Raw genomic sequence first — 14,757 nt, forward strand, 5'->3', positions numbered from 1 at the left:
CAACAAAGCTGTGCCCATGGCTAAAGGCCTTTTTCCTATGCAGCGCATGCGCGCTGCGTAGGCAAGATCTAAAAATGGCATTTGAGTTGGTGGCCCCTGGGGCATTATGAAGGCCTTAAAGGGGGCCACCTGCGCTCCCTCCATTTTTTAAAAATAAACTCTGCATGTCCCGAGACCTGGCCCACCCGGGGGCTTTAGTATAAACCACAGCGAAAGCGCTTTTTGGCCGTGTCTGCATCACAGGGGGACCCCAGGACCACTCTTGGGGGGTAAGGCTATTCCTACCCTGCCCCTTTTTCTTTCTTTAAAAAAAAACCAAAATCTTTGTCTGGGTCCCTGCTTGACGAATCAGCCCGAAATTTTCCATGCACAACAAGATTCATCGGGACACTTTTTGGGGAACATTTTGTGACGATTCGTCAAACTGTGCCAAAGATATAGGCAAGTCAAAAAACAGTCAAGTGCAGGGAGAAGAAATAAGTCTATGCGGGAGTGAGTATGATGGGCCGTGGAGGTGTGGGTAAATTGACGGTCACATGGGCGCCAAGTCCGCCAAGCGTCACACAGCCCGAGCGCTTCTGTCCAGTCTGATAGTTTGGGGGTTTGAGATAAACGCGCTGAGGAGGGGGGCCCAGTCGAGTCAAGCTGCGGTCGCAAGACTGCGTTGAAGTCGCCCCCGATGCCAGTCCGCCCCGGGGTAGAGCGGAGATGAGCTCCGTAAGGCAGCGTAGGGTAATAGAGAGGGTAGCAGGGGGGACGTAGACAGAAACAAAGTTAATGACTTGTCCTTCTAGGGTTCCGAAGGCAACCACGAATTGTCCCTGGGAATCAGTAGTGATCTGTGTAGGGGTAAAGTGAAGACCCTTGCGTTTAAGTATGGCTACACCCCGAGCACCGCGGCTGAAGCCGGAGTGCCACACCCTGTCAAAGCCATATCGGGTGAGGAAAGGGCATTGATTACCTAGGAGTTGGGTCTCTTGAAGCAAGAGGAAGTCAGCCGCATGGTGCTGGGCGCATTTGAGGACAGCGGTGTGTTTGACACGGTCTAGCATACCATTTACGTTCCAAGACAGGACATGAAACAACCCACCGGTGTTAGCCATGGAGCCTACGTGTGCGGCAAGAGGGATGGGGTCAGGGAAGGAATAACCCCCCTAATGTGCGCTGTGTATGCGTTTGGCCAAAGGTAGACTGGGGCGCGCAATGGGTGTTGCGGATCTTGGAGGCGGTGAAAACTTGGATGTGCAACATGGCGCTGAATAAAAACAAGGAACTGTGGCTCGCTCGGAACTGTGAGCAGACCTGAATATGGAGCTGAAACTCCAGTGCCCTCCCAACCCTCCCGAATTCCCCCTCCCTACACTTCTGGAATGGAAGAATCTGTTGCCCTAGAACCAAAAACCCTAACAATACAGAGTAAATACTAACAAAGGCTAATCTAAAACGTTTAGCTAGGGGATGCGTGGCTAAGGCGATCCCTTCTATATATGGCGGATAAAGTACTGTCATCAGTGCATCTTGAATTTACGAGGAGTGGAGTGAACCAGAGTTGGCAGCAGCTCCGTCGGAGCCTGTAGAGGTCAGTGCGGCACGTTCTCCCAGGCTAGGCAGTAGAGGGCTTCTGGAGAGGTCCGAGTCAGACCCGTGGGGGTGGGAGGAGACGGGTGAAACGGACCGTCTTTCTGACGGATCTGGAGTGACAGCCCGACTGCGCAATCCTGGAGGAAGGGAGGATCCAGAGGGCGGTGGGGCCCCTGTACCATGGGCGGGTGAGTGTGAGAGTCCTCTTTGGCGGTTATTCCTCCTGCAGGACCTTGTACGCCGTCTCTGCGGCTTAGGGAGAGAAGGGTGAAGTGGGGGGGGGGGACATCCGGGACTGGGTCCTCAGGGGTCGTTCCTCAGTTAGCCATGTCCAGGCCGCCTCGGGGGAGTCAAAGAATAGTGTCTTGTCTTGGAAGACCACTCTGAGACGAGCCGGGAAAAGGAGGCTGTATCGAAGGCCGAGGTTGTGGAGCTTTTGTTTGACCTCCGAGTAGGTGCGGCGCTGTGCCTGGACTTCCCTGGTGTAGTCGGGGAAAAGCATGATGGTGTGGTTTTGAAATTTCAGGGGGGCGTGGAGTCGCACCTCTTTAAGGATGGTGTGTCTGTCTCGGAAATTCAGGAGGCGGATGATGATGGGACGGGGTGAGGCACCAGTGAGGGATTCGGGGGGCCAAGGAGCAGTGGGCCTGCTCTACCGACAACCAGGTGGAGAGGGCGTCAGCAGGCAGCCATGATTTGAGCCAGTTTTCAATGGAGGACACCGTCTTTCCTCGTTTAATTCCTTCGGGGAAGCCTATGATGCGAAGGTTATTTCTTTGTGCACGATTTTCAGCGTCCTCTGCTCGCCGGTGTAGCTCAGAGGTGCGACTCTGAAGGGCGGACATCTGGGTCTTCAGCTGACCTAGCTCATATTCCACGTTGGAAATACGGGATTCCGCCTCAGTGATTCTCGCTGTGGCATCGCAGAGATCCTGGCATATGAGGGCCATGTCCACACGGACCTCCCCAATCTTGCCCTCCACTGAGGCCTGGGAGGCGCTAATGGCCTGTAAGATGGCCAAGAGGTCGGTCCCTGGGCCGGAAGGGGTATCAGGGGGATCCCCTCCGCAGCCACGCTCTGCAGTGGTATAACGGTCCATCTTGGCCTGGGTGTGGGGGCCAGGCGTTTTTGTGGTACGGTGTTTGCCCATTGCAGGTCCGGAGTCGGGGGCCCCCGGAGCCAATCTCAGAGCGGAGGGTAGTTGGCGGACACGCGGCAGGGCCAGGACCCCAGGCAGGGAGCGACGATCCTAGACCAAGACCACAGTTTCGGAGGCTCAAGGTGTAGAACTGCGGGACGTCCTGGGGCCTATTCAGCCACAGAGAGCGGGTATAGTGTGAATTTGGGTCCCACAGGGTATGGCCCACCTCAAGGTCCCCTCCAGCCGCTAGGGCGACAGTATGTGCGGTGGGGGGGCCGCAGCCCCAGAGATCCGATGGAAGCACACCACGGGGCCCCAGATCAACACAATGGCGCACTGTAGAGAGCGAAGATCTGAGATCTAGCAGAGGACGCCAGGCCCCAGGTCCAAAATGAGTCCAGACGAGAACGGGATGTCCGTCGGAGCGTCTGGAGTGGTGGCCCTCAATTCTTAGCAAGGTCTGGGGGGAGGACGCAACGATGAGGGGCCAGTGTCGATGGAAGGCCGGATCTCCGCAAACAGCCAACCCCGAGCAAGGGGATTTTGTGGGCGGGGATGAGGGCCAAGGGCCGCCGGGCCCCCAACGACCGCCGGAGGGGGGGGAGGCCGGCCGCCAGTGAGAACGGCGCTGCCCGATAAGACAGCCGATCGTCGCCACTCCCCGGGGTCCCCCGGCTTGCCAGCTAAGCCCAGGGCCTCGTCTCCACACTGCCCACCTCCTTTGAAGGGGGGGGGGGGCCGATGCATCAGGATCCCTCCACGGCTCCCTCCCTGCCATCCGACCAGATGGCCGATCCTTCCCCTATGGCAGGGACTCAGGACGGGCGTAGGATGCACAGGTAGTCACCGCCGGGTGGAAAAGGGGGGGGGGGACAGGGGCCCAACGACCAGAACCCCGCTGCCCGACTTGACAGCCGAACGCCCCACCAGTCCCAGCCCTGGCTCACCTCAAGAAGGCGCAGCCCACCGGAGCGCAGCCACAGGTCTCCAGCTGGCGCAGCCCGAAAATGGCCACCGATCTCCCGTATGTTACTTCCACCGGTAGGCAGGGAGGGCCCGTCAGACGCCCCAGGGGGTGCAGGACAGTTGCAGCGGTCTGGGGCCCAGTGGCAGGGCCGCTCCTGTGTGATCGGGGTGGGGGGGCACCGGCCGCCCCCAAGCAAACAAAGCCACCAGCAGCTCAGGGTCCCACCGCCAGGAGTCCCGCCATCTCGAGCAGCCGATCCGGCCCAAGAGTTAGAGGAGGGCCCGCCAGAGAGGAGAGGCAGCTCCGGGGGGGCCGACAGGCATCTAGGAGGAGCCCGCAACTCGGGCCAGGCTGCAGCGCACGCCGCCAGCAGTCGAGAGTCCGGACTTCAACCTCTCAGGCGGGAGATTAGCAGGATGCGGGCGGGGCAGCAATCTTGCGCCGATGGGCCGGCTGCCACACCGGAGATGCAGCCGCTCTCCCGGGACTCCAGGGGGACGGCGGCGGGTCGGGAGATACTGCGGCCAGCGCTGAGGTTACAGAAGAGGTAAATGCGAGAAGTTAGAGCTTCGATGACCTCGGATGGCAAGCGGATGGCAGAAGGGGTCGGGAGCACGACCGCCATGTTGCCGCGTCAAGCCACGCCCCTTATTTTCAACTCTTATGAATATGTTTCTCTTACAAAATGGATATTGAAGAAAATATTTGGTTCAAATTCCTTATTCTCCATTAAATTGTATGCTCCGGTATATTATACAATGGGTTTTTTTTGGAGTCAGTAGCTCATTATTTCACAGCACTGAAAACTACACATTTTCAAAGAAAACGTAAGACAAAGCCAAGATATAATATGTTTGCTTAGAACTGTAATGTGTTCCTCAACAGTTTGCAATTAAGAGTATTGGAGGGACGTTGGAATGCTAGAGCTACTGTTGTCTATTCAGATCTACCTGAATCTTTTAGATTTTCTTTCTATTTTTTCTAGTTTTAATCGCTACTATTTGAATACATACTATGTAATGGTCTTTTGGTTGTCAGCAGCAGAAATTGAAATTTTAGAAGAATGGTTGAATGCATGCCTCTAGGGAACTGTATGTCTCTTGATGGAGTGCAGGGGTGTTTGTGTAAAAGTACAAATTATTCTTCATCCATTAAGGTAGACAAAGTTGGGAATTTTCATGTTAAGAGTACTAAAAAACGTATGTAATTGGTGGTTTTCACAGTGCAAGCAATTATTTGTAGGAATGCTTGGCTTACGATGGTCATTAAGGTTAGGCTTATGCATTGCACTCTAATAAGCATTAAGGAGGAAACTATCCCATAAGCATATTTATTTTGCTTGCAAGCACCTTTCCATGCACATTCTTTGCTCCTGCCCCACCTCCTGGGGAAACGTGCAGCTACAACTGTAAAAATGACTTCTGAAATCATGCAAACTCTTTTACCTGCAATATGTACAGTTCCGATGTCTGAAGGTTTTAAGGCATTTTTCTTGAACCTTTAGTGTGCAGAGATCCTCTGAGCCTGTCTCATGGATATAGAAATAAAGTGTGTACTTGAAGGAGATGACCTTGATGTATCCTTTGAACAGGAATTGAAGAAAGGAGGTAGTTAGAATGCAGGCTTGTCTGTAGGTGGATTACACCTCAATGCCTGTACAACAATAACAAGGAGACAAAAGAATATTGAATAAATGCAAAAATAGCAAGAAAAGAGAGAAGCCACATTGGATTTGTGCTATTTCAGGGGATATTTCAAACTGTAAATAAGAAAGGAATTTTTGGTTGGTGATTATGCCACTACCTTATAATCAGCATGGATAACCTCCTGTTGCAGTACCCTCATCCTGCGTTTGCTAAGAAATAATTTATCTACTTTACTGTGTACCAGAATGTACCAGAGCTCAGGTATGCTAAAGGTAGAAGATGGACTCGCTCTGTGCAACTTTTAATTTCTGATAGCAGGTTATCTAAGTTAAAGAAGCATCATTTTGAAGGATTAATTTAACCCTATAGTGATGGTTTACAGCTGACAAACAAGTTAGCAAAACGCCTATAGATGTTTAGTTATCGGGATAGGATTATAAATTACGATTGGTGCAGGAGATATGGCCCATCAGTGAACCTGCTGACTTTCCTCTAGAACATATAAGTTCAACACTCTCTTGAAAAACTTAATTCGATGTTTTATTTTATTCAAAAACAGTGCATGAAATTGCAAACTTTGTTAAAAGCTAAGTTTTAGGGCTCGCGAAGCCTAGTCTCGCGCTACAGTAACCGTTATGCCTCGCAACAATGTCAGAAGAGAAATACCAGCGCAAAAATAAAATTTTCAATCCAACCTGTCCTGCGGGTCCTTTAACGAAACGAGGAACCTTGTGAAGTTATTTCTTTTTACCGATGAGGATCTCAAGGCAGCAACGAAGAATCCGGGTGAAGTTGAAAGACGAGAGGTGTTGTTTCTACCCCACTCCTGGTACCAAATTATGTGGCGGTAGACAAACAACCTCTGACACGTATTTGCTGGAACTCCTTTTATTGAGAAAATTACTCCTTAAATACAGACCCGCAGAAGAGCAGTTTCACGCTCGATGACAAAGTCGGGTAGAATACAAACAGCACATACATTCTAGAATATAGAGGGAAGGGACGGTCAAAGAAAGGAGAAGAAAGACTTACAAGGATGTTACAATACCCTACTGACTTCCAAAAAGCATTTCTTGTAAATTTGTGTTCATTTGAGTAGAAGCCACTTTGTGGGGTCTCATACTTTGGTGTTTGTCAATGTTATCTGCAAACAAGTCCAATGTAGTGATGTTTCATGCATATATTGGAAAATTCCTTATCAAGGACAAATTGAAAACTACACAACATATGTCGAAATTGTAGCTGGTGTTTGAACAGCATGATTGTAACTTGGTGACAAATGTGTGTGCTATGTTATTGTTTAAAGCTGTCAATAAGTTACAATAGAATTTAAAACAGCTTTTTTCTTGTATTATGTTGTAAACTAAAATGGTAATTGTAGGTTGGTGAATGTCAACTTGCTGATAATTGTGAAAACTTGCGACTATGTAACCCGAATTAAATGTACTTTTTGAAAATGTTAATAATATACTCAATTTCAATATTTACTTTTGTTAGACGTTATTAAGTGATAGGTTGTATATATGCAGATTATATTGGGATTTTCAGATGGAAAACTTTGGAGAATCTGTATAATTTCTTGTCTTTTGTGAATATTATTTTATGAGTTCATAGTTCTTGGATGAGTGATCAGATTATGCCCAATGTTTTTTTTAAAGACTTATTGCCTTGTCGAACATTATGTAACAAAATAAACAACAATATCAAGTGGTCTGTTATAATCTGTTAACTTTCCTAACTGAACATATGCTTCAAAAAAGTGCATGTGTTTAAGAATATGGAATGATGGAGCTGCTGTTTTCGCCTTGCTATAAAATCTTGCATGTCTCCACATAAGCTGTTCTGGCCACTCACTGCAGTAACCAGCTGGGCCATTTCACCTGCTGGAGCTATTAAAGAGGACGCTTTCCCCCTAGATTAATCCCCTTCGACATTCGCTTTTTGCACTGACAACTGGAGCAGGCATTCAGAATTTGCAGGTGGCCAGTGTGACGCACATAATTGCCAACAATTTTAGGCAATGAATAAAAATGGTCTACATTACTTGTCAAAGGTTGTATATGCAGTGCCAAGTGAGATCTATGGGAAGCCTTTTAGGGTTTAAAGAACAGTTAATAGCCAGGCTGCACAGTGCTTTTTTAATCATAATGCATTTGTAATATAGCACTTTGATCTTCCCCTTGTAGGAAATTGTGTTACATTAGCCACTTTTAAACATTTGAGTGAAAATCAGTTATGGCAAGAGTAAAAGTGATTATTCTTAGTCAGAGCACGTCAGATTTCATTAAAAGTTTTCTGCTCGCCCCTTCCTTGTTAAAATCTGTGGGGAGTCCGATTCCTGGAGGGCTTCAAATCTGGATCTAAGGATTTGAGTTTTTTTTCCAGATAGTTCTATAGTCGAGCAGAGAGACTTCGAAAAGGAGGTAATAAATATCCAGGCTATTTTTGGTGTAGGAAGAGACCAGACCCATGTACTTGAATAAGTCTTACTTGCAACTCAAGCAGAGCAAATGCTGATAATATAGACATTGTTGCAAAAAAAATTAAGTGCTTTTGACAGCCTATAACATAAATTGGGTGACCCCACCTTCCCCCCCCAAAAAAAATCAGAAAACCAGACGACCAAAATGCACTCCCTCTGGAAGAGGCGCGCGTGACCCACGCAACCCGCGCGCCTTTTATTAACACCTGCCTGTAAGGAGAGCCCCGCCACACGCAGCTTTCAGATTCAGCACCACAGAACTGATGAGCAGCGGCTCCGAGGGTTCAGTTTGTGTCACTTGCTGTTTGCCGTTTCCATTTCACAGATGATTAATCTTTCTGTAAAGAAAGGCCAGAGAAACAAAGCGCATTGGGCTCTTCCTGCAGTTCCTCCTCCTGAATGCACACTAGCCTGCTAACTAAAAGGCCTTTAGATTTCCTGCGGCGCGCGATGCTCTGGAAGTGAATGCAGCTGGTTGGAGGTCACCGGTGCAAGACTCTTGCCATTGTGTAATGGAGGCTCTGGCAGGTTCCATGAATGTTTTTTGGAGGAGGGAGAAGGTGTTGGCAAAAATATGAATACCGAATCAAAGGGGATTAGGCAAGTTGAATTTAATTTGACGAAGGGGGATCATCGATGATAGGCTCCGTTTCGTCACCATAATTTGTAGAACCAGTTCGCTTATTTCTGTCCACCCAATTGTTGCCTTTAATGAATGGTCTTAATTTGATGCTCTACGTGGAATCAGCCACTGCGGCTGAAATGTTAACTGCAGCATTATCAGGCTTCAGGGCTACAGCTAAACATGGCCTTGTCTTTGCTCTTCTCTGGGATTTTTCTGTAGGTTACTAATTTTAGCACAAGTATACTGTTTTCAGTGTTTCTCCTTTAGCCTCCTTTTGTTAGATTTTAACGGGGTGTCAATGTGTGTTTATCTACCGTGCATATTAGAACATTTTGACACTGTATTGTATTTCTTCTGTGACTATGGATGGCAGATACCTATGTGATTTTTTTTTTATGTATTGACATTTTTATTTATTTATGTTCCCTACAGGACATAATGTGCAAAGTTAAAACCTGGGTCATAGATGAAAAGCAACATGTCCGCTTTTGTCATGAATGGAATGACAAAGAGGTAGGGTGTAAGCAGGGGCCTGCTCTGCATTACTTCTGTTATCAACACTTATCAATCCCTTTTTTTGTTTAATGGAAATTAAATAAGTAATCCAAAATGCAGATATTCAAATAAAAGCTATTTAAGATTTGATAAGCTTTAGGGTGGTATGTTTTTTAATGGAAGTGGGCAATCATTTTTGACCTGGAACATTGAGGTTGAACCTAAGAATGTATTTACTTATTCCGTTTTTCTTTTATACATCTTTCAGATTGAAGTGTTGAATAAGCACCTACTTTTGACTTCAAAACCAATGATTTACTTGGTCAATCTTTCAGAAAAAGACTACATCCGAAAGAAAAACAAATGGTGAGTTTGCTTAAATGATGATGGAATATGACATTTGTGCTAAATGTTAAATTCATTCTTGATGGTGTGTCCTGGTACTTGCCCATGCAGCAGTGAGGCATTTTTGAGATAATAAGTTCTCTCGGATGGAACTGTAGCGAAGGCTTCACATCTTAGTTGTAGATTGTGCCTAGCTGGGCCACACTTGAGGCACTTTCCTCGCATGGTCCCTAATATTTTTGCTTTACATGTCAAACTCTTGCTGTTTGGAGTTATTGTTACAGTACATACATTTAGAATTTATCATGCCTTTATGCCACGCAAATTCAGGGTGGCCCACTATGGCTTCGGTTTGTATTTATATCAATTTTCTTAAGAATTGCAAGCCTATTCTTTTGTTCTTTCTTGTACATCATTTTTCTGTTGATGTGGTACCACCCCTGCTTATCAAGCCATGCAGCCCTGATGATAAGGAAATAAGTGTTTAGACGTTCTTTGTAGTTCTGGAAGTGAAGCAGACTACCAAGTGGCCCACCTTAGAAATTGTCATATATAGCCTTTTGCATTTGGAGCTCTTTTCGAAGTTTTTATTAACCTGCTGCTTTGCCCCCGTCACAGATGTTGTAGGTAACTGTGACCTAAAATAAGGCCTTTTTACATTTTTGGTTGTGGTTTGCATCTTATTCTAATGAAATGCCGTATTGGCCTTCTGCAGGGACATAGCTGCTAAGACAGTGCTTATCTATTTTCATCGTTGTAGTCTTAGGGAGTTTCTCCATTTTTGTATAGCTTTGTAAAGGACAGAAAACTATGTATGTTTTGTTTAAAATATGCGTGTAAACGTTATTTTTTTTGTCTGACTCTTGCTTTATTAAATGTTTTTCTGAAACACGAGTAGAAATGAGCTTACAGAAGGTTTGCAAGTGAGTTGTGTCAGTATGGCCACTGTTCTTTTTAACTAACCCACTATGCACTAGGAACTTTGAAAGAAAAAGTAATTTGTGGCTTTTGTTTAAATTCTTTGAGTGTGTTTTTCATTAGCACGTGCATACCAGCCTCGCCAAAGTACCTTGGTGCAAAGTAAGCTCTTCATACTGTTGGGCGATTGCAAGTAACCTGGCAGACTTTGGGGTTAGTTTGTAATTTGATGTGCTTTTCTTTATTTCATTGTTTTCTCCGATACACTCTAGTTCTCTTAACCACTCCGTAGTCCAATAAAGGAGAAAAAAGAATCTTCATTCCTGAAAGGACTTCCCTTTCTTTGCTTGTTAAGCACTTAGAAGCACATCGTTTAGGTTTTTCATTAAAATGTCTTAATTTCGATTTGCAAACATATCAAAGCATGAGAAAACTTTAAACTGAAAAATAAACATTCATAGATTGAAATGCAAAATCGTGATTAATGTCAGATGGTTCTAGCCAATAAACTGTCAGACTGGGTTCTCAGAAGTGAGTAAGTAAAAGGCCCACCGTTAGTAGCGCTCTTTATCAGAATGGTTGTGTCAGCTGAGCCACTGTGGTTCCATGGCAGTTTTTGCAGTATGACAAACCCAAGTTGTATCTTTAGGCTTGAAAGAGGCTTTTCGTTCACGTTGTTTGAACTGAGCTCCTGATTCCTATTCGTAAGTGTCCCATCTGAAAGGAATGTAACAAACAATGCATCGCCTGACCTCAGTGAAATAAATCTTATTCAGAGCAGTGACTGACTGCTGAAGTTTCCCGAGGCTCGTTATTACACTAGACATCAAAGTTCGTACCTGAAGCGATGCGTCAGTTTCCTTAACCAGGAGAGATCCTCACACCTGTATTTGAGTGATTACAGGTAGAGCTCATCTGCCCTAATTGTACAGTAAATGCCATTCTTAATCACTAAGGGTAGACTGGCGCTTGGGAGACGCCAGTGTGGGCTTCTGCTGCCGCCAGGCACCAATCTGAGTGTGTGTCGGTTTATTTTTTTTGTTTTTGCTACAGAGCAGCTGTGATGATGAAATGGTTATAGCCAATTCAAACTCCTGGTATGCATTACTTTTCTTAATTTCTCAGAGAACATAGCAGTGTGATTTGAGAAGACTTGTAACTCTGAAAAAGAATGAACCGATTTCCTGTGCTGCAAGTGATTTAGCCCCCCCCCCCCGCAAAAAAAACCCTAAATGCCTGCTTGTAGAGAGGTTAGTGTAATTGTAGTTGAAAGATCAAAGTCTGCATTGCTGAGTGATGTTGAGGAAAGTTACCACACAGTCCTTTTTTTCTGTACCGTTTCTGCCGCCTGCTGTTACTATTTTCCCTGGAGCTAGCCACCGACTACCCCCTGTGCATCTCCGCTCATAAAAAATGATTGAGGAAGTATTTGTCATGCGTTTGAGTGGAAAGGATTGCGTGATGGAGACCGGCTTACACTGGAGCCAGAGGGATTGCCTTTTTCATTTCACTCCGCCACAATGCCACCCCTTACCCCTTTTAGGGCAGAGCGTGTTTTTTGGTGGCCTCTGTATTTACCAGGGACGTTGCTAGACTAGTGCATGGCGACTTCAGCCTAACTAGAGCTCTGACGCGGTTGTACATCTGGGACAAAGCTGATTGTGTGTGTGAGGGGGTGTGGAGGTGGAAGCATCTCGAGGAGGGGAGGCGGAACGGCCAAGCTGTCAATATTGTAATATTTTCATACTGAAGGCCTTTTGCTGCCACAGAAGTGCTTAGCATATTGCATTATGGAGGAGGTGTAACTTGTGATTAGGGGTGCAAGTTGACGTCCCATGTCTTTGTCTTAGTGAGGTTCTTGTTTGAAATCAATGACCGTTTTAATTACTGGTTTGCGCACGCTCCTTCTTATGTGGTAACATGTTATTTTTCAATTTCCGAAAAAAAGAAAGCACTGCGAAAGATCGGGTAATTGTACGTTGGAGAAGGTGCACTGACCCTTCTCAGGGATGTAAAAAACACTGGAACAACTCCGAGTGGCGACTGACTGTTTTTAGCAATGTTGATTTAGTAAATCGCCTGATTTTTGCTTGATGGCCAGGCCCCTGATGAGAAGCTAACAGAACAGTTGTGTTAGTTTTAATTGCTTTATGATTAAGTAGTAGCAGTAATTGTGAAAATTGTAAAGTGAAACCTTCCAAAGTCATCTTCACAATAGAATGTTTGGCACCTTAAAATATTACTTTAGTAGAATTCGGGACTTTAACCTTTTTGTAATATGGAAGAATATGCTGTGTCTGAAAATTGGGAAATAGATTCGTCTACTCCATTACTGTGACAGACTTTATCCTATGTGAAGCCAGGAAACTCAATGAAATTGTGGCCTATAACGCCCGCATCATGCTATTTCTGGATTATACAATAACGGTGCTACGCAACATGGCCTCCTTCCTAGCTGTCAAACGCTGCCTACTGAAACTGAACCTGAAATACTTGCTGCTTTTCCATGCAAGAGGACGACAAAACTCGCTTCTTCAACTCTCCAGAAGACACTTGGGAATGGCTGGTGACCTTAGAACTCGCTTTGCCCTGCAGCTCCGTTTGAGCGGAGACTGGCACTGTCAGACCTGATGGCAGTCATTGCCGCGGGGGACGGCGGGCTACGAGACGTCCTCCCAGGCTGATGATGGTCCCTGATCTGAAGCAGGTTATACAGGAAAGAAGACGAGCCCTCCAGTCCGTTGTGACAATCAGCGACAGTGACCTCACACCAGCCCTGATGAAAGATCCATAAGGTCTTCAAGCGAAGACTGTTCCTCCACTGTTTGGCCTGTAGATGCTGCAGCCTTGGCACCATCGGAGGTTACTCCACAGACAGCCAATGACATTATCTGAACAACTCCTATTCGCATATAGCATTCTCACAGTTACTATGTCTGAACACCCAACATCATATATTGTTGTTGTAGTTTACTGGCTGTCACTCCCCTCTCATATGTTCAATTTGGGAGGGTAAACACGTTGTTTGTTTACCCGCTAGTATTCAATGGCAGCATCCCATTTTTCTCCTCCCCCATTTGGCGTCTCCTCCATGCCTCTCCAGGATCCACCCCAATACTCGTCACTATGTCTCACCACTGAAGCTGCGCGTCTGGTTCAGAGTGACACAGGACGTCAGCCCTCCACTTGGACTCACACCACTGGTATGGCACACACCACCTTCATAAACTGGAACATGCATACACCTTCCTATCGATATGCCATCAATGCTTATCTCAAGCGTCACTCTGTACTAGTGGCCAAGAAACTCACTTTACACTAACTGAAATGAACAAACTTCAGCGCTGTCGGGGGGGGGGGGGGGGGGTGACAGGTCTACGCTACTAATTACTCTTCATATGCATATGGGGTCGTGCTGTGGTTCAGACTTAGAGTTCCTTTTTCCACTGAAGAGGTTTTCACTGACAATGAGGGCCTTACGTCCTCATCAAAGGCCACCTTGATGGTCAACACATTCTCCTTGATTTGATATATGCTCCTAACACAGAGAAACCCCTGTTCTGATGGGTGTCAACGACGCGCTATCGGAGCATAATCCCATTGTTATTGGGTGGGAACTTTAACTGTGTTCTTAACACTAACCTTGACAGATCCTTCCCCAACTGCCCAGCACACCGGCCACCCCCAATTCCCATGCATTACGCAGCTGGCTTCGGCACTGGCACATGTTGGACATTTGGTGACATCAAAACACTCAAACAAGAGCGTATTCCTTTTTTTTGCACCACATTGCCTCCATGTCAGGCTTGACCCATTTGTTAGCACAGAATCCCCTACAGTCCTTTGTAACATTCACTGACTACCTGGGCCTCACATATTCAGATCATAACCCACAGACCCTCCAGTTCACATGGGGCAATGGTCGTTCTCCCGCCCGTTGTGGCGCTTACAACCAGAGGCACTTGATGACCCCCATTATGTGCCTCTTTACATGCCGCTATTGAGGTATACTTCAAACACAATCATGGTTTAGCGACATCCAGGCTGGTTGAGTGGGATGCCCTCAAGGTGGCATTCAGAGTCCAACGACGACAGCTGGACGTGGATATATCTCAGATAGAAGGTGCCCTCCTGCAACATGAAACTTGCGCAGTACGTGACCCCGGTAGATCTCACCGCCTCCTGGCTGCACAACATGAGCATGTCTTCATCCTAGAACAGCTGCGTTGCCTGAATTACACAGCCCACTCTGCACGCACGCCTTGCCACTACTGAAAAGTCTAGCACACTAGCACGGCTAATAAGATCGGACCAGTCTCGACACCCTATTGTAGCTCTGAAATCCACTACTGGCACCTTACTCTACACGCAACGAGACATACACCTAGAATTAACCCAACGTTAAGCCTTGCTGTAACAATCCCGACTCACTGCTACTCTACCAGACACAGAGTCATTTCTCAGCGCTATTTCCCTGCCCTGCCTCACCCCTAACCAAAAGGCGGAGCTAAATGACCCAATTACACTATTCAAAATGCAGGAGGCGATCAAAACTC

At 46.5% G+C, this 14,757-nt stretch overlaps 1 protein-coding gene across 2 annotated transcripts in view; it reads left to right on the forward strand.

Annotated features, from left to right (window-relative positions):
• Nucleotides 1-14,757, forward strand: part of OLA1 (Obg like ATPase 1) — a 606,204-nt gene that overhangs the window by 380,750 nt on the left and 210,697 nt on the right. For both annotated transcript variants that reach the window (XM_085645270.1, XM_085645268.1), the window contains exons 6-7: nt 8,876-8,956; nt 9,207-9,304. In XM_085645270.1, coding sequence (XP_085501396.1) covers nt 8,876-8,956; nt 9,207-9,304 — 179 coding nt within the window. The remainder of the gene's footprint in view (nt 1-8,875; nt 8,957-9,206; nt 9,305-14,757) is intronic.

Source organism: Triturus cristatus, chromosome 3_1 (genome assembly GCF_964204655.1).
Source record: "Triturus cristatus chromosome 3_1, aTriCri1.1, whole genome shotgun sequence".
NCBI classification, from domain to species: domain Eukaryota; kingdom Metazoa; phylum Chordata; class Amphibia; order Caudata; family Salamandridae; genus Triturus; species Triturus cristatus.